A 27,200-nucleotide genomic window follows, 5' to 3' on the forward strand; every position below is an offset into this window, starting at 1 on the left:
AGCCCAAAACTGCCCCGGCCACCAAGAGGCACTGGTGTTCCCGGTGCAGCCATCACCTCCCTGGGACCACGAGACCCTCGACGGGCCCCATCTGGGCTCCCTTGGCCCCAGGTTTCGGAGTGGCACAGTGCCAGTGAGCTGCCGCAGAGGGATGCCCGCAGCCCACCCACCCTTGGACATCTCCCAGCCTCCACGCCAAGCCCCACGGCAGCCCTCCAGCACCCCAGCACGGCGATTAGGCTTTGCCGGGGGGATTTTCCCAGCCGAGCCACACCGGGCCGGGGATCCAACCCCTCAAGCCACCCTCCCAAAGTGCAAAGAAACACCTTGCCCTTCCCCAGGGCAAAATCACAGGGGTGTTTGCTGGAGCAGGGCTCAGCCCTCCCACAGCCGGCGTCGAGCCCACGTGGGCTGGAGCCGGGCCGGCTGCGGAAGAGTTAAGCCCAGCTGCTCGCCCGGGTCTCAGGGGCCTCCCACTCGCCCGGCGTGGAGTATGAATAGCTGCGCTCCCCTCCGCTCCCAGCCACTCGCTTCCCTCCCTGCCTTCCCTCTTGTTCAGAGCCCCGGCATCCTCCCCGGCATCCTTCGGCAGCGCCGGCGCCAGAGCCTCGGCATCCTCCAGAAAGCACCGATGCTGAGCACAGAAAGTTTCACCGGGGCGAGAGCCCTGGGTGAGGAATCGCTGCAGATGTGGGACCTCAACAAGCGGCTGGAGGCGTACCTGGCCCGCGTGAAGTTCCTGGAGGAGGAAAATGAGGTGCTGCGAGCCGAAATTCAGAACGCCAAGGGCAGCCCCGCCGGGGATTCGTGGCGGGCAAAGTACGAGGAGGAGCTGCGAGCCCTGCGGGATGCGCTGGATCATGCCTTCAGGGAGAAGTGCACGGCCGAGCTGGCCAGGGACAACCTCTACGAGGAGGTCCAGCAGGTGAAAAGCAGGTGCCAGAAGGAGCAGGCAGCCCGAGAAGAAGCCAAGAAGCAGCTGTCCTTGAGCAGGAAGGAGCTGGAGGAGGAGAGGAGAGCGCAGATCTGGCTGAAGGAGAGAGCCGTGCAGCTGGAGAAGGAGGTGGAAGCCTTGCTGGAGGTGCACGAGGAGGAGAAAGCGGGGCTGGACCAGGAGATCGCGAGCTTCTCGCAGAGCCTGGAGAGCTTCCGCTGCGCGCCGGTGGCTTTCCAGCCGGTGGAGGTGGAGGACTACTCCAAGAGGCTCTCGGAGATATGGAAAGGGGCGGTGGAGACCTACAAGACGGAGGTGTCGCAGCTGGAGGGTTCCCTCTGCCAGGCCAAGGAGAACCTCTGGAAGGCGGTGGAGGACAACCAGCAGAGCCAGCTGCAGCTGCAGCACCTGGAGAAGGACCTGGCGGGGCTCAAAGCACGGAAGGAGATGCTGGAGGAGAGCCTGGCCCGGCAGTGGCAGGAGCAGCGCGGGGAGGCAGAGAAGTTCCAGGTGGGTGAAGGCGGTGGGGAGGTGCCGGTCCCCTGGGGAGGGGGAGAGCAGGGTGCTGTGGGTGCCTGGGGGGTGCTCAGGGCACCCACCCCCTGCAAAGGGACTGGGGAGATGGGGAGGAGGAGGCAAGACGGAGGGAGCAAACCGCAGGGCAGGGATGGATGGTTGGCCCTGGATGAGCTGCAGATGGAGAAGAAGCTGGGGAGGGTGGGAGGAAGAGCAGAGCGGCTTGGGGACATCCTTGTCCCCACCACAACAGGGACCCGAGGCCACTCTGCTGCAGGGGAGCAGCACCCAGACACCGGGTCCTCCCGCACCACCCTGCCCGGGGCTGGTGCTCCACGTCCTGCTGGGCCCCAGAGCCAGGGTCCCGAGGGAAGAGCAGCCCCTGCCCGCTGCCCCCCCAGCGCTGGGTGCAGGCAGCGGGGTGCAGGCAGCGGGGTGCAGGCAGCGGGGGGGTTGTGGGAAGGATAAACTCTGACCGACTTTGCTGCAGCTGCAACCCAACAGCTGCAAAAGTAATTCAGCAGGGGGAGGATGGGGCTGGAAATGCCGGGGACGGCGCGGACGCCGCTCGGGGAAGGGTCCCTCTTTGTTCCAGGTCCAGGCACCCACCACCGGCGCCGCGGAGCAGAGGGTGCCGCGGCCTCGGCCGCTTGCCCAAAAGATGCTTCTTTCCCACGCCGGCACCCTGCGGTCCCGAATCCCCCGGCCTTTCCTCCCCCCTCCCCCTCGCTTTTCAGCCCCGCTCCTCTCCTCGCCCCCCTCTCCCCATCCTCAGCCCCCCCATGCTAAAATCGAGTGCCCAGGACCCCTCTCCCCGCAGCATCCCGAGGGGCGCTGGGCGGAAGCGAGAGCCACCGGCACGTTCCCGCGTCTGGCAGGGGCAGGCAGGGCTCAGGCAGGGCTGAGGCATCCCTGACCCCCTCTCTGTGCTGCCCGCAGCTGGCGATGGAGGCCCTGGAGCAGGAGAAGCAGACCCTGCGGGTGCAGATCGCCCAGGTGCTGGAGGACAGGCAGCAGCTCATGCACCTCAAGATGTCCCTCAGCCTGGAAGTGGCGACCTACAGGTGAGGTCCCCAATGGGGACACGGGGCCGGCGAGCAGCCGCTTCCCCAACACAGCCACCGCGGTGGGCACAGGAGGGGTCTCGGGCACAGGAGGGGTCTCGGGCACAAGGGGGGTCTCGGGTACAAGGGGGGTCTTGTGTAGGGGCAGCCCTGAGCCCCTCTTCCAGCCCTTCCAGATGGCCCCAGACAAAGGCAGGCTGCCAGGGGACTGGGGGGACAATTAGCATGAGAATAGGGGCTGTCCCCAGCCCAGCCGAGGGGCCTCCCCGGCAGAGCATGATGTCACCCGGCGCGGACACTAATCCTGGGGACAGGGGGATGGGAGGGGAGGCAGGAACAAGGGGGGCTGATCCGGTCCCCCCCATCTCCCCGCCAAGCCAGGACAGGGCAGCAAAACCATCCGTAGGCCCTTCGTGCCTCAGTTTACCTGCAAAGCAGCCGCCGGAGCCCAGCGGGGTGTGCTGGGGTGCACAGGGAGCAGCTCGGCTCTCGCCGTGGTGCAGACGCCCACCCACCCACTCCATAGCACCCACCCCGTAGCACCCACCCCGCTCCTCTCCTTGCAGGACGCTGCTGGAAGCAGAGAGCACCCGCTTGCAAATGCCAGCCGGGGAATACAAGCTGGCCAACGGCTTGCGAGGTAAGGGAGCACCGGCACCGACCCCGGCACCGCCGCCGCGTCACCCCGGGGGGGTTCAGGGGATGAGGCTGAATATAGACACAAGCATTTTCCTGGCAGCGGTTGCTCGGCCGCGATAGCAAGGTGCGAACGGAGGCCGGGGAGCTCCTGGCACAGGGCTCGCAGACGCCGCGGTGCAGATAAGGGCTTATCTGCTTCTTCGCCTCTTTTTTTAATTCCTCCGCTGCACGGGGAGGGCAGGAGAGGATCCGCGTGCCTGGCAGGACCGCGGGGTGTTGTAACAAGCTGAGCATTTCTTTTTTCCTCCAAAAACAACCAAGAAGGAAAGCCTGTCACCTGCACGCTTCCCCCAGCAGCAAGACCTGACTGCGGCTGCAGCCAGGCCGAGCATCATCCTCGCGTGGCGCCGAATCCCCCGGGAGCATCGGCATCGGTGACACTCGAGCGAGGAATTTCCCGCTTTCCGTGAAGGAGATGTTTAAAAATAGGCGAGGGGGCAGCAGGCAGCGAGAGGCACCCGGGTGGCAGGGGAGGGATGGGGGAGCCGCACGAGCGGCTTTTCGGCACGCTCACCGCGCTCCCCCTCGCTCTTTGCAGATCTCAAGTTGGAGGTGAGCAGCGGCAGCAAGCTGGCACCGGCGAGCGCCGAGGCCAGGCGGCTGCTGCCCCGGGACCACCGTGCCAGCCCCTCCATCTTCCCCAGGGCGGAGGGGAGGGTGCAGCCAGCAAAAGCCCAAAGCGACGCTCTGACACCCAAAATCCAGAGCCCCGGCACCAGGGAGCTCCAGAAAATCAGCTCGGTCCTCCATGCCACGGCACCGCAGGCTGCCGGCGTGGCCAGGGAGCCGGGTGCCCCCAGCCGCCCCACGCCGAGCCCCTCGCAGCCCAGCAAAGCTGCCCCTTCTCTCTCCCCAGACCCCCCCAGCCCCATGCCACCAGAGCCAGGGAGCCCGGGGGAAGAGGGTCCCGCCTGGCCGGGGGGAGACGGGGCTGAGATGAGCCAAGGGAAGGAGCATCCTGCGCCCGGAGCCGCGGCGGAGACCCACGACGCCAGCGCCGAGCCCCCAGGAACGGCGCCCACCCGCAGCCTGCAGTACCCAGCCCAGCTGGTCAGCGAGGCGCTGGAGGATGCTCTCAAGGAAATGAAAGACGATGCTCAGCCCAAAGAAGAGCTCAGCGCTGTGTGGGCCCCCCAAGATGCCCGTGCCCCCAGCCCCGTTCCCCCTGTAGAGGCTTGCAGAGGGGCCGGGGAAGGGCAAGACCCCTCCGAGGGTGCCGGGGATGGCGAAGCCGCTGAAGCAGAGGAGAGGGCTGGGGAAGCCGTGCTCCAGGGGCTGGGTGCAGAGAGCAGCGCTCTGCGGGATGAAGCCACATCCCTGCCGGAATCACATCCCTGCGGCACAGCTGCTTCCCCAAGTGCCACGGCAAGCCGGGAAGAGATGGGAGCGTGGGAGGAGGAGGAGATGCCCACTGCGCTGAGCCCAAGGGAACCAGAAGTGGTGGCCCAGGAAGAGGACACGAGTGGCCCTGGGCAAATGGGGACCAGCCAGGAAGAGCCAGAGCGAGAGGAGGACGAGGCAGAGGCCCCAGGCACGGAGGCATTGCACCCCTCGGAGGATGAGGAGGAGAGGGGACCCCGCAGCCCCTGCGGAGTGGATGGCGATTTCCAGGGCGAAGGGATGGATGTGCAAGAAGAGGAGTTCCTGCAAAGGGAAGTCGAAGCTGCTCGTGCTGTCCCCATGGAAAGCCACCTGGTTTTGCCCACGGAAAGTCACCTGGAAGAGGACCTTGTTGATGAAGAGCAGGAAAAGTTTGAGTATCGGGAAATACCCGTGTGCGAGATGGATCCGGCTGCAGAGGAGGAAAGGAGGCAGAAGACGAGCCCAGGGCAGGAGCCATGCCCGGAGCAGGAGCCCTCGAGCATCCACGAGTCCATCCCAGCAGAAGAGGCTTCATCGGGGGCTGAAGAAGATGCCGTGGAAGGGGAGGACCCAGGCAGAGCAAAAGATGATGAGGGAGAAAAGGGAGAGGCCGGCGGGGAGGTGCTGGGAGGAGAAGACCCCCGGGCAGGAGAGGCTGCGGGACCTGAAACCCCGGGGCAGGAGAGCGGAGCCTGTGAGGAGCCTGGGGACCTGCAGGAAAATGGCTTTGTGGAAGAGGTGCTGGAGCAGGAGGAGCTGGAGCCGGAGCCGGGAGACGAGCCCTGGGGCAGGGGGGATGATGGCAACAGCCAAAAGCCCCATCCAGAGGACTGGGAGGTGACAGCAGAGGACACAGAGGGAGCTTTGGGGAGAGAAGAGCCAGCCTGGGCAGATGACACCCCGACAAGCGCAGGAGGGCTGGAAAGCGAGGAGAGAGAGGGCATGTCGCCAGCAGAGCTGGAGCAAACCCAGGAAGATGATGAAGATGCCGAGAGCCAGGGGATGAGCCAGCAGCAGCCAACGCTGGAGGCTGAGCCGGCCCCGGGGCTGGCGAGGGATGAGCAGGAGGGCACGGCAGGGCAGCCTGCCTGGGCACCCGCAGATGCCCCCGGGCGAGGGGAGAGCCAGGAGCCGGCCGAGGCTCCGGAGGAGTTGTGGGAAGTGCAGGATGAGGATGCTGACGATGAGCTCGGCTCGGACCCGGGACAGCCAGCGAGCAGCAGCACCGGCACGGCCGCACTGCAGCAGGCATCGGGTGATGGCGTGGAGAGCGGCGAGTCGGCGGAGGAGGACGCTGGGCGATCAGGAGAGCTGGAGCAGGCACCGGGGACGGGCAGGAGGGTGGAACTGGAGGACACGCTGCCGGACAGCACGCCCTTGCACCTCTACGAAGGGGAGACGCTGGCTGTGGTCGCACCCAGCCAAAACCCTCCAGAGACTGAGGAGACCACAGAGACAGCCCCTGCATCCGAAATAGCTCCGGACGATGAAGGATGGCTGGAAGGGAGGGACCAGCCACCAACTCCCACCCTGCCAGAGAGCCGCGAAGAGGAGGCAGGGACAGAGGTAGCCCCTGCGGCAGAGGGTGCCGAGGAGGAGGAAGGCTATTTCATGGTCTCTGCTCCCAACCAAGAGGTATCCAGCTCAGAGGAAGCTGAGATCTCCGAGGACTTTGAAGAAATTAAAGTTGAAGCAACTGAAGCCAGCAAAGATGATCTGGAAGCTCCTGGAGAAGCGTCTCCAGTGCCAGAGGACGAAGGGCACTTCGAGGCGTTTGTTGGTGAAGGAGACGAAGACATGAAGATGCCCACAGAAGAACCTGAGATGCTGAAGGATGAGGATGAGGACGATGCTGGGGGTTTTACTGCCGAGCTGGAAGAAGGTCCAGCAGTGCCTGAGGCAGATCCCGGCTGTCCCGGGGCTGCGGGGCCGTTAGCAGGAGGTGCTGACGAGCCGGCCCAGGGTGCCGCAGGCTCTGGTGCGCACGAGGGACCAGGGTGCTCGGAGGTCTCAGCTGCTGAATCAGTCGAGGAGCTCGATGGCACGGTGGAGCCGGAGAGCGATGCCGGCAGAGCCGAAACGCTCCCAGGCTGCAACCTGGGGCTGGTGGGGCAGGAGGAGGAAGAGGAAGAGGAGGAGGAGGAGGAGAAGCCCGGCACGACTCACGACGACATGGCCGAGCCCATCCCTCCGGCGGGGCTCCAGGCCCCCGTGATGCCGGTTTCTCCACTGCCTGACCAAGCGGAGCAGACATCGGATGAGCAGCCATCTGCGGAGGAGGAAGCACCGGACGGTGACAGCGCTCCACCGGCCGGGGACGAGGAGCCCCCCGAGGCCGACCCACCTCGGCCGGGCTCTGCGCCAGAGCAGGAAGGTTTTCCAGAGATAATTAAAGAAATCCCAGAGGCGGCTGATCTCTCTGCAAAGGTGCCAGCGGATGTCATGAAAGACTCAGATATTTTGGAAATAGTTGAGCAAGCCCTGGAGTTCAACCAGGAGCTGGTGATGGGGGTGAGGGCGGCCGAGGGTGGGCAGCGGCATCCCGGTGGGACCGAGCTACCCCGGGACACCGGGGAAGACTCCTCGCCCGCCTCGTCCAGCGAGGAGGAGCAAACGGTGCAGGAGGTGCCAGCGGATGCGGCACCGGGGACGGAGGGTCCGGTTCGGGCCGAGAACGGGTTGCACCGGGAGGCCAGCCTGGAGGACCTCACTGAATTCACCGAGGAGGTGCTGAACGGCATCACCGGTGTGCCGCCGGCACAGGAGTCCCCCGCGGAGACCGCGGACCCCGCTGCGGTGATGCCACCGCAGCCCCTTGCTCCCACAGAAGCCATTGCCGCCAAGCTGGCCGATGCCACCCCGTGTGGCAAGCACGGTGGGGCCGACACGGTCCCCATGCCATCCCCTTTGGGGGATGACGTCTTGTGCCTCGCGCCCGACCAGCCGGCAGCGTGCCGGCTGAGAGCCGAGCAGGAGCCCTGGTCCTCGGGCGACGAGTGAGGGTGGCGGGGGGGGACCCCTCCGGTAGCCCCCTCCCTGCCAAAACCCAGCACCCTCACTTCGCCCACCCGCCCACCTAACGTTTCTCCATCTCCTTATGATTTTTAGCACATTTGTGTGGATTTTTTGCACCCCTTTTCAGAGTGAAGAACCACCAAGCTCAGTTCCCCCTCGGCCTCCCAAATTTGCATGCTTGCTCTGGGACCCCAGCCTCATTTTGTGCCCCCTCTGGGTGGGTTGCCGTGGCTGTATTTAATTTAAACCCCATCTTTCCTCCTTCCCTGTGATCTCCCCCCTTCAAGCCCCCCCAGCGCATCCGCCCCGGGAAGCCCAGCTGGAGGCTGGGGACCCCCCCGTGCTGCACCCAGCGCCTCAGGGCGAGCGAGAGCACCCCGGGGTCCCCAGCCCCGGCCCGCCGACGCTCGCGGGGCTGACCCACGCCGGATGTATTCGCCGCCTTAACATTAATTTAATAAAGCCTCATCATCCCGCTTGGACCCGCTGCAGCCTGGCTCTCCTCATTCCCGCGGCCGGGTGGCTCTGGGGGGGACGGGTTCATCAGCACGGGTTGGGGACAGGGTCCCCACGATGATGCTCCCCCATCCCTGGGACGATGCTCCCCCATCCCCAGGGCCCCGCGGATGCCGCTCAGGGCTCGCTGCTGGCCGGGCGCTTGCCTGACGGCTGCCTGGGCTGGCCGGCGGGAGCGGGACGGGACGCCAGCCCACCCCATCCCCGTGCCAGCGCCTTCAGCAATGAGCCAGCAAAACCAGCCGCTATTCCTGCCCGGATCGGGCAGGCTGCCCGCGGGGCAGCGTGCGGTCACCCAGCCCCGGGAGCTGCCGGGTACCCCGAGCATTGTGGCGGGGACCCCGTCACCCCGGCAGATGTGGCTTTGCCCCTTCTCCCAAAGGGTGCTGGGCTGCAGAGGGGGCTACAAGGAGCCAAGGGGGCTCAATCGCCCCGTTGTGCGGCCGGGCGTGGGGACGGCGCGTGAAGAGCCGCATAAATCAGCCTCTGGCCAGAGAATGGGCTCCTTTATGCCGGGCAAAGGGCTGAGTCACCCCGGGCAAGCGGACGAGGGGACCCGGGTGGCCACGACATCCCTGGGGACCGACAGCCTTGCACCCACGGGTGCGCTCAGCATCGCTCCTTGGGTGCTCGGGGACGGGCCGCCCGCCTGGCTGGCCCCGCCGCTCGCCCACGCGCCGGATTTAGCCCGGCCGTCCCCGTGCCAGCGCCCAGGGGTGCTCGGAGCCAGGGAGCGATAAGGACCCAACATTTATCTGCCTTCCTCCATGCGAAGCCCCCGGCCCCCTCCCCTGCCTGAAGGCGACGGTTTCCTTTTAAGGCTAAACTCCAACGGATCCAAACACCGTAATAAAAAAAAAAATAACCCCTCCGATTAGTTTAATCAGGCGCCGAGCCTGTGTTCAATCAGCCCTTGGCCCTAACGCACCCCTTCGGCGAGGCCTGGGCAGCGTCAGCCCATGGCAGCTCCAGTAAACCCCCCCGAGACCCCCGGTGTCCCCCCGAGTGGTCCCCCAAAAGCGGGGCTGCCCGGACGCCGGGGTCCCCGGGCGAGGAGGGGCGGTGGTGGGATGCTGCGGAGGAGACGGCAGCGGGCGAGGAGCTTCGCAAGGCGGGGGGTGACATTCCTCCCGAAATTAATCCACATTCCAGCCGGTGCTGACAAAGCGATGAGGGGGGACAGATGGCAAGGGGGAGGAGAGGCAGCCCCTTCCTCACCCCGAGGAGGAGGAGGAGGATGGGACGAGGCTGCGGAGGGCTGAGGGTCGCCTGGTGGGGTGGGGACGGCTGCTGGGTGCTTGCAAACCCCAGGGGCTGCAGCCTGGAGAGCGAAACCCCGGCGATGCTCGTCTGCAGGCTGCGAGAAATGCACGAGCGAGTGTGCAGCGACGGGACCAAGCGTGTCCCCGAAGGGACCAAGCGTGTCCCCGATGGGACCAAGTGCACCCCAATGGGACTGAGCGTGTTCCCAGTGGGACCAAACATGCCCTAATGGGACCAAGTGCACCCCAATGGGACTGAGCGTGTCCCCAATGGGACCGAGCGTGTCCCCAGTGGGACCAAGTGTGCCCTAATGGGAACAAACGTGCCCTGATGGGGCCGCGCGTGCCCGGGTCCCCCTGTGCCCAGTCCCGGCGTGGGGCTGTGGCTCGGACACCCATCGGACCCCCTCCCGGACCAAAACCCACTGGAGGCTGCCGGGCCCCGCGGGCAGCACCCCCCCGGTTCAACCGAGCACACGCAATCTGATTTTGGGGACCACGCTGCTTTCGGGGTCCGGAAAGAGAAACAGAGGTGTCCGCCCCGCACCCGAAACCTGCTCGCACGCCCAGACGGAAGCACGGTGCTGGTGCACACGCGCGTGCGAAAGGGCAGGTGGGGTGCGGGGGGTCCCGGGGGCCGCGGCCGTGGCGGGGGGCTGCGTGGGGCTGGCCGGGCTGGTGCTTGAAGAGCCCCCGGAGCCCCCCGCAGCCTGGCCCCCCGCCAGCCGGGGAAGGGTTTTGTTTCCTTGAAGGCTGGGCGAGAGGGGGATTTCAATGGAGCCCACACAAAAACTCCCTGTGGGGTGAGCCCGCGCCGGGATGGGGAGGGGGGATGAGGCGGGATGACCTCAGCGATGACTTCATTCCACTTGCAGCTCCCAAAAATCCTGGGAACCTTATAAGGAAAGGACTAAAAATACAGCCGGAGGCGTGTGGGCAGCCCCTGCTCCCCCTCCCCAAAATAAGCCCTTGGGGATGCTAAATGCGGGCAAGCAGGAGCCACGCCGGGGCCACCGTGGCTGTCCCCGAGGGGGATTTATGGTGGGGACAATCGATGGGGACCCAAAAACCCCCAGGGGTGAAGCAGGCTGGACCCCCGCCGCCAGCCCAGGGCAGGGATGCGGGCAGCGGGTGTCCCCCCCAGCGAGGCATCGCCGTCCCCAGCCAGCGCCGTCCCTTCCCGCGACACCCCGGGGACGTGCCGGGGTGGGGGGCGGCTCGGCCACCCCCTCGCTCGCCCTTCACCCAGGTCAGACACCCCCCGGGAATAGCTCCCGCCGGCTATAATAAGCTCTGTCCCGGTTTTCGGGGGCTCGCCCAGCTGCCGGGTCGTGACCCCCTCGGCAGCACCGTGCCCCAGCGCCGCGACAGCTGCTGCCAAATCGGGGCGACGCGGATGCCTGCGGCCGAGCCCCGCGGCGGGAGCCCCGCCGGGAATGCGCGCCTGGGGCCGTCCGTCAGCGCCAGGGAGGATGATGGGGTCCCTGGGGCGATGCTCCCCCATCCCTGGGGCAATGCACCCCCATTCCTGGGGCGATGGGGTCCCTGGAGCGATGCTCCCCCATCCCTGGAGCGATGCCCCCCATCCCCACGCCGTTACCTCCCCAAAACGCTCCTTTGAACCAAAATGGGTGGGGGAAGACAAGGGGGAACGTGGCACCCACCCACCCACTGCCAACCGGCACCCCAAGAGCCCCTTCCTCCTCCCCAGCCCTGGTAAACACAGCCCCAGCAGCGCCGCGGGCGGCCTCAGCGCCGGTAAACACGGCGCAGGATGCGGCACGCAGCCCACGGTCGGCCGCCCGTCATTAAGCTGGGGCGTGGGGTAGGAGCGGTACGGGAAAAGGGCTGTGGCGTGGGAAGCAGCCCGGCCGGCTCCCGACACGTGCGTGCCAGCACCGTGCCTCAGTTTCCCTTCTCATCCAGCCTGCCACAGGCCAGCCGCGAGTGGAAAGGGGCTGAGCCAGCGATGGGGAGAGGGGAAGCCCCCCCAGGGCACCCCACGGCACCCAGCTGCACCCACCCCACGCGAGCCGTGGGGCGTCAGGGCCGGGGAGCAGCGGGCGCAGGAGGTGACTCACCCCTGGCCACGGCAGCCGGAGGGAAACGCCGACAAAGCAGCTCCTTCCTCGCGGCACAGCCGGTTCCCGGCACGCAGGTGGCACCGGGACAAGCAGGGCTGTCCCCCCCTCACCCCGTGATCGCTGGGGTGGGATCCGACCCCCCGGGGCCAAACCTGCCGCGGCCAAAGAGCGCTGAGCCCCCGTGGATCCAGACCTGGTGCCCGCCGGAGGCTGGGGGCACGGTGCCAGGCAAGGTCACGCCGTTAGGGACAGGATGTGACCACGGCCGGCGCTGAGTCACCGCGAGCAGCTGGTGCCGGATCCGGCCCCGGGAAGGGGCTGGAAGGTCCCTTGGCTCCAGCACTCCCAACAGCATCCCCAGCTTGGCCGGGGACCCCCTGCCCAGTTTGGGGACCTCGTGCCCAGTTTGGAGACCCCCTGCCCAGTTTGGGGACTGTGTGCCCAGTTTGGCGATCTCATTCATTCCCAGTTTGGGGTCTCCATTTCCAGTTTGGGGACTGTGTGCTCAGTTTGGGGACTGCATGCCCAGTTTGGAGATCTCTTCCCAGTTTGGGGACCCCATGCCCAGTTTGGAGACCCCGTTCCCAGTTTGAGGACCACGTGCCCAGTTTGGAGACTCCCCCTTGCCCAATTTGGAGGCTGTTTGCCCAGTTTAGGGACCTCATGCCCAGTCTGGGCACCTCATTCCCAGTTTGGGGACTCCGTTCCCAGTTTGGAGACCCCGTGCCCAGTTTTGGGCCTTCATTCCCAGTTTGGAGACCCTGTGCCCAGTTTGGGGCCTTCATTCCCAGTTTGAGGACTCCGTGCCCAGTTTTGGGCCTTCATTCCCAGTTTGGAGACCCCGTGCCCAGTTTGGGGCCTTCATTCCCAGTTTGAGGACTCCGTTCCCAGTTTGGGGCCCCCATGGCAGACCCGGCTCCCAGCCCCTCGCCGTCGATCAGCCGACGGCGGCGGCTTCCCGCAGGAATTCCGACCGAATTCCCCCGCTGCGGGCAGGTGGGCTGGGGGTCGCTGGAAGCCCAGCGGGGCGACAACTGGCCGCCGGCGTTGGGTTTCGGGGGGGGGAGATTTATCACCTCCAGGCTCCTGGGACCCCCCCGGCATTGCCCGGGCGCTGCGGCCGCCCCCCGGCCCGGCGCTGGGGGCCAGGGCGGCCCCACGGGAGCCGGCGAGGGCCCGGCTCTTTGTCCAAACATGGCCAGTGATTTCGGTGGCCGACACCGGCGCTGGCCAGAAGGATGGCGGAGGGCTGGCCATGGGGGGGGGGGGCACCCTGCGCACCCCGAACCCCACCGCCACCCCAGCAGCACCCCCCAGCGCCTTCCTCCTCCTCCTCCTCCCAGGGATTTGTTCCCTCCCTGCTATTGGCAGCCCCCCCCAAAAATGCCTCTTTGGGGAGGGGGGGGCAAGCAGGCAGCTCCCCAGAAGGGCTCCCGGCTGGGGGCACGGCCCAGCGCACCCCCAAAGGCCTCTCTCTGTTGGGGGGCACCGGGCAGGAGAGGGCAGACCCCCCCCAGTCTGTACCCCCCCGTGGGGAACCCCTGCCCCGCCGGATCGGGCCCCGGGGGGGGGAGGGACTGGATCGGGCCCCGCGGCGGCGGGATCGGGCCCGGGATCGGGCCCGGGGGGGGGGGGGGGGGGAGTGGATCGGGCCCCGCAGCGCGGGATCGGGCCCGGGGGGGGGGGGGGGGGGAGTGGATCGGGCCCCGCAGCGCGGGATCGGGCCCGCCGCGCACCACGCCGCCCCCTGCAGGACGGCCGCGGCGTTCGGAATTCCCACTCTTTTTCCTGATTGGCTACCCGGTTCGAGCCAATGAGAGAGGAGGTGTCGGCCGGGAAGGCGGACCCGGCAGATATCGCAGCCAATCGGAAGCCACCGACGCGTTCCACCTCCCAAACCGGCCCGGAAGAGCCGACAACCAATGAGAATGGGGGCGGTGGGGAGCGGGCGAGGCGGTGGGCGGGAGATTGAGGGAGCGACGGCCAATGGACGCGGCGCGACGGGCGGAGGGGGCGTATCCCTCGGGGCCGTTTCCAGCCAATGGGGAGCGCGGGGGGCGTGTCCCCGGCTTCCAGAGAGTTCGGAGACGGGAGCGGAGCGGCGGCGGCGGCGGCGGTGAGTGAGGGGCGGCCCCGGCCCCGGCCCCGGCCCCGGGCTCCCCCGGGCTCCCCCGGCCCCGCCACCCCGCTCCCCGCCCACCCGCGGCGGCGGGGCCCGGCCCGCTCCTCGGGACCCCCCGGCGGCGGGGGCCGGGCCCGGTTGCGAGGCCTGTCAGCAGGGGGGGAACCGGGCCGGGCCTGCCCTGACCCGGCCTGAGGGCGGGGGGGGGGGCCCGGTGCCCGCCGTGCGGCCTCGCTTTGGGGGTACCCGGTGCTTTGGGGTGTCCCCCCGGCCATGGCGGGGTCCTGCTGGCCGCCCCCACGCTGTCACGACATGGGGAGCGGGGTGTCACATCGCCCGACAGCCCACCCCAGCCCCCTGTCCCCTGTAGCGGGGCTCGGAGGTGCCCGGGCGGGAGGGGTTTGGATCTGGGGAGAGACCCGAGGCGAACCCACTCGGGACGGATCCAGCCGTGGCCCCGGGGGGGGGCCGCCAGCCCCGGGGGGGGGCCGCCAGCCCCGGGGGGGGCCCGATCCCGTGGGGGTTTTCGGGAGGAGCCGGTTATTTACCTCCCGCCCGGGGAGCCCGGAGCTTCCCCGCGTCCCCCTCCCACCCGTGTCGCAAGATAAACCGCGTCCACACCCCGCGTGGGGTTTATCGGCTCCCGGCACACGGGCCGGCGCGGGGGGAGAGCGGCTGGGCCGTGGGATGCTGCTGGGGTGGGGAAACTGAGGCAGAGCCGGGCGCAGGGAGGAGAAAGGGGGTAAAAGCCCGTGGCGAGTCCCACGGGTGGGGGGTCCTGGGCCAGGGCAGGGGGCCGTGGGGCGGGGAGGGGTCCTGGAGGGGGCTCAGGGCTCTCTCCTCTCGCAGCACGTCAGCAGCCAGGAAGATGGTGAAGGAGACGGGCTACTACGACCTGCTGGGCGTGCGGCCGGGAGCCAGCCTGGATGAGATCAAGCGGGCGTACCGGCGCCTGGCGCTGCGCTACCACCCCGACAAGAACCCCAGCGAGGGCGAGCGGGTAGGCGCAGCCCCCCCGGCCCCCACCCGCCTCGCTTCCCCCCTCATCTCACCCCATTTTTCCCCCCTTCCCCAGTTCAAGCAGATCTCCCAAGCCTACGAGGTGCTGTCGGACGCCCACAAACGGGCGCTCTACGACCGCGGCGGGGAGCGGGCCATGAAGGAGGGTGGCCTGGGGAGCCGAGGAGGAAGCAGCGGATTCGGCTCCCCCATGGACATCTTCGATCTCTTCTTCGGAGGGGGAGTGCGGATGCGCGGCCGGGCAGACAGGCGAGGTACCGGGGACGAAGGACCCGCCGGGACCCCGGGTGCTGGGAGGGGACTGACGCCCAGGCACAGCGCGGTGCTGGCTCCGGTTGGTGGCCCGCGGGCCACCTCCGTCCCCGCGGTGCGCAGCCTGACGCCGTTCCTTGTCATCCTCATTACTTTCTCCATCTACCCCTCTTCAAAGGGCCCTTCCCTGTCCCTGTCCCAGCTTTCCCCCGCCATCCCCAGGGCTGAGGCTGAGTCAGCCCAGCGCTGCCCTCGGCTCCCCGCGAGCCCCGGGGGAGGCTGCAGCAAGACGCAGGGCGTGCAGGGCCGCTCCGGTGACTCTACAGATGCTTTTGGCCTGGGTCACTGGGAGAGGGTGACTCGCCACGGCGTTTCTTGCTGAAGCGGCACGATTTAATAGCAGGGCAATTAGGAGGCCAAGGGGAGCGTCTCGGTGACTCCGGGCAGAGCCTCTCCAACCGGGTTGAGGCGATAAGCGGCTGGAGGGCGGTGGAGGGCCCTGGGGTAGAAGCCAGGCCCGACGCACGCTGGGGACCCGGGGCAGGTGGCAGGATCCGGGCTTGGAGGCATGAGGAGATCCCTGGTCGAGGTTCCGCAGAGCCCTCACGCCAAGCCCGGCTTAAAGCTGTTTCTGGTCCCTGAGGATTAAGCAGGACCGACTCTGGAGGGAAGCTGTCAGCCACCGCTCCCCGTGGAGAACCGGTGATGCCGAGCCGCGGTGGCCGGCATCCCTCTGATCGCGGCTCGGGGGGTGGCGTGCGGCCGGGCGCTGATCCGGGCTCTCCCCTCCGTCCCTCCAGGGAAGACGGTGGTGCACCAGCTCTCGGTGTCGCTGGAGGACCTCTACAACGGCACCACGCGCAAGCTGTCCCTGCAGAAGAACATCATCTGTAGGAAATGCGGAGGTGAGCGCCCGAGGGGCCGGGCCGCGGGGTTGCCCGGGGCTCCTCCCCGGTGCCGCAGCCCGGCTTGCTCACCCCTCTGCCTCCCCAGGCTGCGGGGTGCGGGAGGGCGCCCAGAGGAGGTGCCCCAAATGCCACGGTTCGGGCATGGAGGTTCGCATCCACCAGCTGGGACCCAGCATGATCCAGCAGATCCAGACGGTCTGTTCCCAGTGCCAGGGTCAGGGCGAGTGGATCCGGCCTCGGGACTGCTGCCTCACCTGCAACGGCCGCAAGGTCGTGCGGGAGAAGAAGATCCTCAGCGTTCACCTGGATAAAGGTGAGACGGAGCCGCCTGGGGAGCGGGGTCGTCCCCAAAACGGCCCCCGCGCCCTGAGCTCTCCCCGCGCACCCCGCAGGCATGAAGGACGGGCAGAAGATCACCTTCCACGAGGAAGGGGACCAAGTTCCCGGCCTGGAACCCGGGGACATCATCATCGTCCTGGATCAGAAGGAACACCCCGTTTTCCGACGCAGCGGTGACGACCTCATCGTCAAGAGGGAGATCAGCCTGGCAGACGCCCTGTGCGGCTGCCGACAGGTCATCCGCACCCTGGACAACAGGACCCTGCTCATCTCCTCCCAGCCAGGTGGGACGGGGTCGGGTGCTCTCCGCTAGCCCTGCGAGGAGCCGCAGGGCTGCCAGGCGCCGCGAGGTGACGCTCTTCTTTCTCTCAGGTGACGTTATCCGACCCGGGGACCTGAAGTGTGTCCCCAACGAGGGGATGCCCGTCTACAGGAGCCCCTTCCAGAAGGGAAAACTCATCCTGCAGTTCCAGGTGAGGAGCTGGAGCCGGCGTCCCCCATCCCTGGGGTTCCCGCGTCTCCATCCCGTGCCTCCATCTCCTCTCTCCGGTCGCAGGTGAAGTTCCCGGAGCCCGGCTGGCTTCCCACCGACCGCCTGCGCCAGCTCCAGGCCTTCTTCCCGCCCCAGGAGGAGGTGATGGCCACCGAGGACACGGAGGAGGTAGAGCTCAGCGACTACACGTCCCACGGCGGGTCGGGCCGACGGCCCTACACCGGTGAAGCCTACCACGAAGACGACTTTGAGGACGGCATGCGCCAACACGTCCAGTGCCAGACCTCGTAGCCGGTGGGGGGCCGGAGGGGGGGGCTCCAGCGGCAGCCGGGCTCGTCCCCCGGGGTGGCGGGGCAGGGCTGGGGCCGCTCGGGCGGGGAAGGGGGCTCGGAGAGCCGTCACGTTCAGGGATGTACATAGGTCGCCTTTCCGACAGCACTTACCCTCCCTCGCCGCCCCTGGGGAGCCAGGCGCGGGGCTGCCCCGCTCCGGGGACCCCCCCTGCCCTCCCGCCAAGGGGAGAGGCCGGGGACGGGGCCCCTCTCCGACCTCCCCCGGAGAGGGAGCCGGATCCTCCCGCCGGCTCCGGCTCCCTGCCGGCGGAGGAGCCGCCGCTGCCGCGCTGGCCCTGGGCTCGGTGGGATCCAGCGGCACAGCGCAGCCCCGGACTGGTGACAAGGAGGAGGGGGACGACACCTCGCCCCCTGCCTCAGTTTCCCCATCTGCGGTCCGGTGGGGCAAAGCCTCGCAGGAGCCGAGTTGGGGAGGACGGGAACTGCCCGGCTCAGCCGCCGTCCCGCGCCGGGGTCCCTGCCACTGCCCGGGCCCCCCGAGGGCCCTTGCTTTGCCCGTTTCTTTCCTTGCTGGAGCCTGGGTCAGGCCTGGGGAGCGGAGGGGGTTTCTCTTTTCTCTTTGCACAGAACAGAAGGGGGTTTGGGGGGGGAACCCGTCCCTTTAATTTATTTTTGGAAGAATTTTAAAACATTTTTCTTCTTTTTTTTGGGGGGGGGGGGGGGGGGGGGAGGGAGGGGAAACTTTGTACACGGCATTAAAAGCAAATCCTGAGTCCGCGTGGCTGCGTGTTGCCGCAGCGGGGCCGTGCTCCCCGCGGAGAGGCCGGCGGGGCGCGGGCGGTGACTCCTGCTTCCCCGCTTTGATCTGCCGGGCGTGCCTCAGTTTCCCCGGCTTTGCACAAGCGGGAGGCGACCCGCAGGGCTCGGCCGGGGCCGGCAGCCAGCTCCGGCCCTCCCCGCCTGGGGTTTTCCCCTTCACCTCCCGCTCGGGGTGAGCTGGAGCCCCGTGGCGCAGGACAGGGACCCCCCGGGCCCCCGGCAGAGATCGGCACCCGCCCAGGCAGGGTCCTGGGCCCGTTCCCCTCCTCCCCAGCCCCCCCCACCCCATTTTGCCCCCCCTGCACCCCATCCCTGACCTCATGTTACCAGCCCCAGCCCCCCCAAACCAATCTTTGGACCCTTTGCATCGCCTCTGTGTCCCCAGAGCCCCTCACCCTGCCCCGGTTCACCCCCCCCGACCCCACCTCACCCCCTCTGCTCCCTCCCTGTCCCCTTCGCGTTATCTCAGCATCCCTGGAGCCCCTCACCATGGGGGCAGGACCCCCCCAAAACAACCTCAGCCCCCCTCTTTCAGCAGGACCCCCCAAACTGCCTCGGCCCCCCTCTTTCAGGGCACAGGAGTGAGTGGGGGCCTCCAGGCTGTGCTATGGGGCAGAACCAGGCTCCAGAGCAGGGATGGGGGGGAGACCCCCCAAAAAAACCACTGGGGGAGAAGCTGCACCCCACAAAGCACCCCACGTCCCCCTGCAGCTGCCTGCCGAGACCCCCCCACCGCAATAGGATGGGGGTGAAGCCCTGCGGCCCCTCGCCCATGGGGACCCTCAGCCTGGGGGTGCTCGTGGGGGGCTGCAGCCGGGGCCCCCCTCACTGCTGGGGCCCAGGAAAGCGTCCGGCGCCAGATGTGGCTGGAGGAGGGAGAGGAGGAGGAGGAGGAGGAGGAGGCCGAGAACAATGCTGGCCGGCCGCCAGCCGCGGGGGAAGCGGGGCAGGGGGCTCCTTCCCCGGCCCCCCGCCTCGGAGGGCAGCGGGGTGCCCTGGCGGCGGAGCGAGCCGGCCCCGGGGCGAGGGGAAGGGGCCACCCTCACGGGAGGTGACGGTCACCCCCCCAAAAAGGGGCTGGCTGTCCCCTCCCAGAGCTGGCAGCGCTTTTTGGGGAGCCACCCCGCTCGCCCCATTGCGGCATCGGCGGCCCCGGCCCACGGGAGGCCCCCGAGGTGAGGGTCCCCTCGGGTCACGCCGGGTGCCAGGCACCGCGTCCCCGGGGAAGGGGACCCCGCCGGTGGGACCCCCGGCCCATCTCTGCCCACGCCGCCGGCAGGGCCGCGCCATCGCCGCGTGCCGGAGCCCGGCTGCGCAGGTGGCCCCGCTGGCTCGCCGACGCGCCCCGCGCGGCGCCCCGCCACCGTGCCCTCCCCGAGGCCGCGTGGCCGCGGAACCGGTGGCCCACCCAGACACTTCCAGGGAGGGGGCTGAGGGGGAAGACCCCCCCCCCCCAAACCTGGCACCTCCCCGGCCCCCGCCTCGGTAGCCAGACCCCCTAACAGGCACGGGGGCTTTACGGGGGGGCCGGCAGCCGGCCTGGACCCCTGGGACCATCCAGGGTGGCCACTGAGCGGGGAAGCAGCCGGCCCAGAGGGTGCTGGGGGTGGCGGAGGGGGTGCCCCCGGCGAGGACCCCCCCCAAACCTGCCCAACAAGTCCCCTCCCCGGGCAGGTATTCACCATGGCGGGGACAAGCGCCAGCGCATCCCCCCGCTTTGGGTGGGCCGAAGCCCCCCCGAAGGGGCCACGGCTCCCACCCCCCCCTCGCCTGGCCCAGCCTTCGCTTCCAGAAAAGCGGCTGACAAACGCGGGGGCGAGGGGCCCCCGGGGTCGGGGATTCATCACCCGCAGCACAAAGCGGGGCTGGGGAGGGGGCCGGGGCCCCGCTTTGTCTCCGGGAGATGAAAGGCGAGGGGCCGGCGCGGGCCCCCTCCCCAGCCCGGGGGGCAGCGGGGCCGCCGAGGTCACCGGGGAGGATTAGTGCCGGATTCGAGGCGTCGGGGGGGGGCACCCGAAACCACCCACGCCGTCCCGTGGGATGGGGGGGGTCACGGCCCAGGGCACCCCGCTGGGTTTTGGGGTCACTGGCGGCCCCCCCCCCCCCCAGCCCCGCTCCCCGGCCCGAGCAGGAATTCGCTTTTGTTGAAGGAGCAGCCGCCATCCAGCACCGGCGGCCGTGCACCGGGGAGGGGGCGCATCCAGCCCCTGCACCCCCCCATCACCGTGGGGCAGCACCCACGGAGCAGGATGGGACCCCAGCGTGTGCCGGGCAGGGGGAGCGCGGTCCCCAGAGGACCCCCCCCCCCCCCATCCAGATGTGCCCCCCTGCTTTCGGGGTCCCGGGGCCCCCCTCCAACCCGGGGGCGCGGAAGGGAGGCAAACTGGAGCCGTCGCCGGGGAGAAAGGGGATATCGCTCCGAAGGGGAGAAGCCGGAGAGTCGGAATCGGGGCGGGGGGGGCAGCTGGTTTCCATTACCGGCTGCTCCCGCCCGGTCGCGGCTTTGGCGAGGTCTCCCCGGGGAGAAACCGGGGCGGTGTGGGGAAGAGACGCCCACCCCGCTGGCAGCGGGCCCCGCCGGTGATGCCATCTGGTCGCGGTTACGGCGCGGGGATGGCGGGAGAGGCGCGCCGCGGCCCTTGGCAGCGTTTCGGGAATGGCGACGGGGGCGATGGGCGCCTGCCAAGCGTCCACCTGGAGATACCGGAGCCCTTCCTCCCCCTCCTCCTCCTCCCCAGGGAAGGTGTAATTACACCCTTCCCGCTGCCGAACACGCTCGCCGGCGGTGCGGCCTCCCACCCGCGCCGTGGGGGCGAAGCCAAGCCCCCCTCCTGGCTGGGGGGAGAGGTCCCCTCCCCGGCCGGGGCAGGAGGGGTGCTGGGTGCTGGGGACCCGGGGGTGCTGTCCCCATCCCCCTCCGTCACCCCAAAAGCAGCCGCGGGCGCCCCACGGCTCAGCGGGGCCCCGGCGCTGGCAGGGGGAGGGGGTCAGTGCCCCCCATCTGCCCCGGCCGAGGGGTCCCGGCCCACCCTGGAACAGGGAGCCACGTCCTGGCAGGCAGCACCCATGGGTGCCCCGGCTCCTCCAGCCGAGCCGGGAGAGGGTCTCACCCCCCCGCACCGAAGCGTGAGCTGCGCCCCAGCCCCACGCCGCCCTCCCTGCCCCACGGCCGCCCCACGGCCGCCCCACGGCCGCCCCTCGCTTCCCACGCTGGGAGGTGCCAACCCCGCCACCGCCTTCGCCCCCGGCCCCTTGCGCAAGGGCTGCGGTGCAGGATCGGTGCTGAGCCAGCGGGCGGGGGGGGACGGGGACACGGGGGGGGGGACGGGGACACCGGGGGGGGGGGACGGGGATGCCAGGAGGGGGGACAGGGACACCAGGAGGGGACAAGGACCCTGGAGCGGGACGGGGACACCGGGGGGGCACAGGGATACTGGAGGGGGATAGGGACACCGGGAGGGGGACAGGGACACTGGGAGGGGGGACAAGGACACTGGGAGGGGGGACAGGGACCCCGGGAGGGGACAGGGACACCGGGAGGGGGACAGGGACACCGGGAGGGGGACAGGGATACTGGAGGGGGATAGGGACACCAGGAGGGGACAGGGACCCTGGAGGGGGATGGGGACACGGGGGGGGGACAGGGACCCTGGAGGGGGACAGGGATGCTGGGAGGGGGGACAAGGACACCGTGAGGGGGGACAAGGACCCCGGGAGGGGACAGGGACACCGGGAGGGGGACAGGGACACTGGGAGGGGGGACAAGGAAACTGGGAGGGGGGACAAGGACCCCGGGAGGGGACAGGGAGACCGGGAGGGGGACAGGGACACTGGGAGGGGGGACAAGGACACTGGGAGGGGGGACAGGGACCCCGGGAGGGGACAGGGACGCCGGGGGGGGGTTGTAGGACATTTATTGAAAGGAGGAGGGAGGTGGTGGGAACGATCCCGGGGGTTCGGCCCCTGGGGGCTGGGCCCTGGAGCTGCCCGGCGGCGGTGCCAGGGCTTGGGGCTGTCCGGTGCTTCCTCCCGCTACAATATTCAGAAATAAATACTGGGGAGGGGGCGAGCGAAGGCGGCCCCGGGGCAGGGCGAGGGCCAGGAGCCGCCTTCAAAAAACCACCAAACTGACCCAAAACCGGTTGAAAGCAACCCAAAGGCGCAGGGAGGCGGCTGCGTTACCCCCCGCCGCGGCCCCGGCGCCTCGCCAGAAACCGGGCGCTTGGGCTGCAGCGAGGGCGGCAGCAGGAGGGGGCCAGAAAATGAGATTTTCCTGCCGCCGGAGAGCCCCCGCGGGGCCGAAAAGCCGCGTTTTCCCCCCCAAAACCAGGGGGTTGCTGTGATTCACCCCCGTGGGAAGGCGCAGCCCCCTCCCCGTGGCTGGGGGGGAGCGGGGGGCAGCCGGGGTGGGCAAGGGGGGGCTGGGGGGGGGGGACACGGGGCGGGGGGCTGGGCGCTGGCCGGGGAGAGGACGGGGCTGGGGAGGGGGCCGCTGGCGCGGTGACGGGGTGGGAGCGTCACTCCCGGACGTAGACCCTGGTGCAGACGACGTCGTCGGCTGTCATCGTCTGCAAGGAGGAGCAGGGTGACGGTCACGGCCCCCAGCCCACCGGAGTTTCCCAGCATGCACTGGGGCAGAGATGCCCCCCACCGCCGCCACCGCCGCCGCCGCCCCGGCCTCACCAGGATGAGCTCCCCGTCGTTGGTCATCTCCCGCGACCAGCCCGTCCTGGGCCCCTCGCCCTTCAGCAGCCGCTGCTCGCACACCATCTTGTTCTCGCTCTCCCACTTGGCCAAGCTCTGCGGAGCGGGGAGAGGGCGACGCTGGGGGGGGACGGTGACACCCCGAGAAGCCCCCCGCCGCGCGGGAGCCTCCGTCACCGCCCGCCAAGAGACGGATGGGGCCATTTGTCCCCGGCCCCCACAGTTGCCCGGGCTCAGCTGGCACCTGGGGGCCCGCGGGGAGGGGACGGGAGGCGCGGGGAGAGGGGGACCGGCCCTCGGCTCGCAGGGGAGAGCGCGCGGCTGCGTGCGGGCGAAGACACACGCGCGCGTGTGCACGCCTGCAAAATGCGCGTGCGTGCCCGTGTAACCGTGCACGCACACGCAGAAGCGAGCGCTCCTGCCCTCATGCAAGCTGCGCGTGCATGCGCAAACGCGTGTGTGCGTGCACGTGTAACTGCGCGTGCACGTCTGTGTGCATGCACACGCAGAAGCGAGCGCTCCTGCCCTCATGCAAGCTGCGCGTGCATGCGCAAACGCGTGTGTGCGTGCACGTGTAACTGTGCGTGCACGTCTGTGTGCATGCACACGCAGGAGCGAGCGCTCCTGCCCTCATGCAAAACGTGTGTGCGTGCACAAACACCTGCGGGCATGCACGCACGTGCCTCTGCGCACGTGTGCGTGTGTGCACATGCACAAGCGTGCACACGCATGCAGCTCTGTGCATGCACATACGCGCACACACAAGTGAGCGCTCCTGCCCTCGTGCAAAATGTGTGCGCATGCACAGATGTGTGCGTGCACGCACGTGCACAGGTGTGCACACACGTGCATCTGTGTGCACGCACATATGGTGCACGCACACCTGTGTGCACCCATGCCCATAAGTGAGTGCTCCTGGGTCGGGATTAGCCCCCCTCAAGTCAGGATTAGCCCCCCCCCAGTCGGGATTAGCCCCCCCCCAGTCGGGATTAGCCCCCCTCAGGTCAGGATTAGCCCCCCCCCGGTCGGGATTAGCCCCCCCCCGGTCGGGATTAGCCCCCCCCCCAGTCGGGATTAGCCCCCCTCAGGTCAGGATTAGCCCCCCCCCGGTCGGGATTAGCACCCTCCAGGTCAGGATTAGCCCCACCCAGGTCGGGATTAGCCCCCCCCAGGTCGGGATTAGCTCCCTGGGTCAGGCAGGACTCGCCCCCACCTTGCAGGGCCGCCCGTCCACCGTCTGCTCCTCAAACTCCTCCCCGATCCTGAAGCTGATCTCGGTGGTGCGGACGGTGGTCGAGGTCTTGATGTAGAAGCTCTCCCCGTCCTGCTTGATCTCCACCGCCGGCTTCGAGGCCGCCGCCACCGCGATCTTCCTCAGCATCATGTTGACGCCTGGGGAAGGGGACGGCAGCGTCAGGGGCGACCGGCAGCCGGGGAGGTGAAGCACCTCTCGGGGCTGGATGCGGCCCCCCTCTCCCCTGGGGGCTCCTTTCAAAGCCCGGGGCCACGGCCCCGGCCCCCCGGTTGGGCAGCGACACATCCCAGGGGGACCCCGAGCTCAGGACGAGCCGTGGCGGGACGAACGAGCCACGGCGGGACGAACGAGCCCCGCCGCGGGCCACATCTGGGCCACATCTGGCTCTCGTTACCTGGCGGCGAGGGCCGACGATGCCGGCTCCGGATGCGCCCGAGGGAAGGGACGAGGGTGACGGGGAGGGTGCGCGGGGGCGAGGGCTCGCCCAGCGCGGGGTGACGGCGGGGACAAGGCTCCCAGCTCGCCCGGGGACCGGCCTGACCCCCCCGAGGGATCCCCACCGCCCCCCCGCTCATGCAGGGCAGCTGGGGCTTTGTCCCCGCTCCCCGAGGCGGCTCATCCATCACGTCCCCGAGCCCCCGGCTGTCAGCGGGGACAGCCCGGCGCCCCCGGGAGCTGCTCTTTGGGGACATTGTTCCCCTGTCACCCTCCGGCAGCCGAAAGCGGCGGGTGGGCGCCCGGCCAGGCCTCCCGGGAGAGGGACCGTGGCCCGGTCACCACCCCTGCACCCCCAGAGAGGGTCCCTGCAGAAAGGGGCTCCCCCCGGCACAGGGATGGGGGGACAGGGACAGTCCCAGTCCGTGGGGACACGGGTGGGATGCGAGAAGCTCCAGGAGCCGAATCCTCCTCGCCCCTGCGGGGTCCCCGCCACGTCCCCACGGCCGGACCCTCCAGGATGCCGCTGCCGGCCAGGGCGGCGGGGTTGGGGTCCCCCCAGGTCCCTTCCCTCCCTCCGAGGCCTGGGCTCCCGCCGGGGCGGGTGCCCGAAACGCGGCCGCGGGCAGACGCAGCCCCACGCGTCCCCCGCGCCGCGGTCGTGGCGGGGAACAAGGAGAAACAGCCCCCAAAAGGGAGCAAAAAATGGGGGGGGGGGGCAAGATGCAGGCAGATTTGGGGTCCTGAGCGGATCCCCCCCCCCCCAGCCCCTCCGCCCAGGGGGTCCGGAGGTATCGGCTTCCCGCAAAGCTGGGGGGACCTGGGGGGGGCGAGGGGCAGGAGCCCCCCGCTCGCGCCGTGGGAAAGGCCGAGCGGCTGGCTGCGGGCTGGCAGATTTATTTTCCTGCTGAGGTTTCTCGGAGCCGGTTTCACCGGCGGGGCTGGAGGGGGAGAGGGGGCGAAGGGGGAGAGGGGAGTGAAATCCAAGAAAGTGATAATTATCCTGAAATATTTGTTACGTATCCCCTAACCTGGAAAATATTTTGCTCCGGCAGCTCCCCGGCAGGCGAGGAGAGGGTCAGGCGGAGGGGAGCGGCAGGGGGGGCCTTGCCCAAATTCCCGGGGACCCCCGCACCCCGCTTTCCCCCCCTGCGATGGGTCCCGGCCCCGTGAGCCCCCTCCCCAAGCCCCCGCTGCGGCCGGGCCACGGCGGGAGGTGGAGGGGACCCGAAAGGAGCCCCGTGGGGATGGGGCACCCGCGCAGCGAGGTCCCACCTGGGCCGTGGGTTTTGGGGGGTCCCGGTGGGGCCGGTGGGTGCTGGGGGGGGAGGAAGACCTCGGTGTGAAGGGGACCGTGATGGTGGCGGGGTCCTGGGGGGGGGGGAGTTTGGAGGTGCCTGCGCTTGGGGAGGCCACCACGGTGGGGAAACTGAGGCAGGGGGGCTGCAGGGGCCATGTTGGACCCCTCGGAGCAGGACGCGCTGCTCAGCCCCCCCCCCCCTCCCCCCGTGCCTCAGTTTCCCCAGTGGGAAAGCAACACCCAGGGCTTTGTGAAAAGGGGGAGCGGGGTGGGGTCCCCCCCCCCCGGGCACACAGCGGCTCCGGGCCCTGCGATCCCCCTCCGGGAGGGTTTTGGAGGGGAGATGGGGGGCAGGACCCCCCCCTCTCCGGGCTCCCCTACCCCCCCGTCCAGCCCCGGGGGGTGGGGGGGTCCCCGGTTTTGGGGGGGGGGGGGGGATCGGGGCTCGCACTCACCCAGCGCCTTCAGCAGCTCCTCGAAGTTTTCCGAACTCTTCATTTTCCAATTCCCGGAGAAGTTGGGCATCGCGGCTACCGGGGATGGGGGGGCGGAACCGAGGGGGAACCGAGCGGCACCGACCGACCCGCCGCTCCCTCCGCACCGGCCCCGGCCCCGGCCCCGGCCCCGCCGCTCTCCGGCCCGGCCCGGCCCGCCCCGGCCCTTTTATTGCCGGGCTGGTCCCACCCCCTCCGCCCCCGGCCCCGGCCCCGCCGCCGGGGGCTCCCCGCTCACCTGCGGGGCTCCGCAGCGGGAGGGAGCCGGTGGGGACCCCCCCGCCCCGCATCTGCCCCGCACCTGCGGGGTGGGGGCACCCCCGGCTGCCTGCACCCCTCCGATCCGCCTGCACCCCCCGAACTGCTCACACCCCCCCCCAGAGCTGCCTGCACCCCCCAAACGGCTCACACCCCCCCCCCCACGAGCTGCCTGCACCCCCCGAACTGCTCACACCCCCCCTCGAGCTGCCTGCACCCCCCGAACTGCTCACCCCCCCCCCCGAGCTGCCTGCACCCCCCGAACTGCTCACACCCCCCCCAGAGCTGCCTGCACCCCCCTAAATCTGCCTGTACCCCTCTGGAGCTGCCTGCACCCCCCGAGCTGCCTGCACCCCCCTAAATCTGCCTGCACCCCCCTAAATCTGCCTGCATGCCCCCAAGCTGCCTGCACGCCCCCTAAATCTGCCTGCACCCCGCTGGAGCTGCCTGCATCCCCCTAAATCTGCCTGTACCCCCCTGGAGCTGCCTGCATCCCCTGAGCTGCCTGCACCCCCCTGGAGCTGCCTGCACCCCCTGAGCTGCCTGCACCCCCCCGAGCTGCCTGCACCCCCCTGGAGCTGCCTGCACCCCCCTAAATCTGCCTGCACCCCCTGAGCTGCCTGCACCCCCCCGAGCTGCCTGCACCCCCCTGGAGCTGCCTGCACCCCCCCGAGCTGCCTGCACCCCCCTGGAGCTGCCTGCACCCCCCCAGCAGCCCTGCGCCCGCTGGCACAGCCGGCTGCCAGCTGGGCCCCCGCGGGTGCGCAGAGGGCTGGAAGCACGCCAGGGACACGCGTGTGTGCACGCAGCACGCGTGTGCGCACACACGCCTGCAGATGTTGGCACACGCGCGTGCAGGCAGGTGCCTGGGCACGCACGCGCGCACACGCACGGGGACACCAGCAAGCGTACAAGCACGCCATTTGTCCGGGGAGGTGTTCACGCACACGTCTGCACACACGCGTGTGTGCACGCGTGCACGGCCAGGGAGCGGGGGCCCGCGTCACCCCCGGGCTCCGGCACCGGCCCGCGCCGCGCCAGGTTTGCTTTGGCCGC

At 69.5% G+C, this 27,200-nt stretch overlaps 3 protein-coding genes across 4 annotated transcripts; 2 read left to right on the forward strand and 1 right to left on the reverse strand.

Moving 5' to 3' along the window:
- Positions 1-631: 631 nt before the first annotated feature.
- On the forward strand, positions 632-8,023 carry NES (nestin; the record flags this gene model as incomplete). The annotated part of the gene is made up of 4 exons (XM_082333355.1): positions 632-1,444; positions 2,390-2,514; positions 3,081-3,154; positions 3,752-8,023. 4 exons carry the CDS (start codon positions 632-634, stop codon positions 7,573-7,575), a joined length of 4,836 nt encoding a protein of 1,611 aa, XP_082189481.1. The 3' UTR covers positions 7,576-8,023.
- Positions 8,024-13,493: 5,470 nt separating this feature from the next.
- On the forward strand, positions 13,494-17,534 carry LOC309600674 (dnaJ homolog subfamily A member 1-like). 2 transcript variants are annotated; one of them, XM_082333150.1, is made up of 8 exons: positions 13,494-13,568; positions 14,424-14,574; positions 14,650-14,848; positions 15,647-15,751; positions 15,840-16,067; positions 16,147-16,377; positions 16,466-16,566; positions 16,650-17,534. In XM_082333150.1, exons 2-8 carry the CDS (start codon positions 14,443-14,445, stop codon positions 16,875-16,877), a joined length of 1,224 nt encoding a protein of 407 aa, XP_082189276.1. In that variant the 5' UTR covers positions 13,494-13,568; positions 14,424-14,442; the 3' UTR covers positions 16,878-17,534. The 2 variants fall into 2 exon arrangements, with proteins under 2 accessions (XP_082189276.1, XP_082189277.1); XM_082333151.1 differs by lacking the exon at positions 13,494-13,568 and adding an exon at positions 13,788-14,316.
- Positions 17,535-21,817: 4,283 nt separating this feature from the next.
- On the reverse strand, positions 21,818-25,965 carry CRABP2 (cellular retinoic acid binding protein 2). The gene is made up of 4 exons (XM_082333031.1): positions 25,848-25,965; positions 23,616-23,794; positions 22,382-22,498; positions 21,818-22,266 (listed from the first exon to the last, which is right to left on the reverse strand). Exons 1-4 carry the CDS (start codon positions 25,915-25,917, stop codon positions 22,216-22,218), a joined length of 417 nt encoding a protein of 138 aa, XP_082189157.1. The 5' UTR covers positions 25,918-25,965; the 3' UTR covers positions 21,818-22,215.
- Positions 25,966-27,200: the final 1,235 nt, after the last annotated feature.

Source organism: Platalea leucorodia (genome assembly GCF_965183815.1).
Source record: "Platalea leucorodia genome assembly, chromosome: 24".
NCBI lineage: Eukaryota > Metazoa > Chordata > Aves > Pelecaniformes > Threskiornithidae > Platalea > Platalea leucorodia.

Bases quoted from the DNA above. Each gene is read 5' to 3' on its own strand.
- LOC309600674 (XM_082333150.1), top strand. From the start codon at position 14,443: ATGGTGAAGGAGACGGGCTACTACGACCTGCTGGGCGTGCGGCCGGGA. The intron at 14,575-14,649 runs GTAGGCGCAGCC...CCCCTTCCCCAG, and splicing joins ACCCCAGCGAGGGCGAGCGG to TTCAAGCAGATCTCCCAAGC. The intron at 14,849-15,646 runs GTACCGGGGACG...CCGTCCCTCCAG, and splicing joins CGGCCGGGCAGACAGGCGAG to GGAAGACGGTGGTGCACCAG.
- CRABP2 (XM_082333031.1), bottom strand. From the start codon at position 25,917: ATGCCCAACTTCTCCGGGAATTGGAAAATGAAGAGTTCGGAAAACTTC. The intron at 22,499-23,615 runs GTGGGGGCGAGT...CCCGCTCCGCAG, and splicing joins TGGACGGGCGGCCCTGCAAG to AGCTTGGCCAAGTGGGAGAG. The intron at 22,267-22,381 runs GTGAGGCCGGGG...TCCTCCTTGCAG, and splicing joins ACGACGGGGAGCTCATCCTG to ACGATGACAGCCGACGACGT.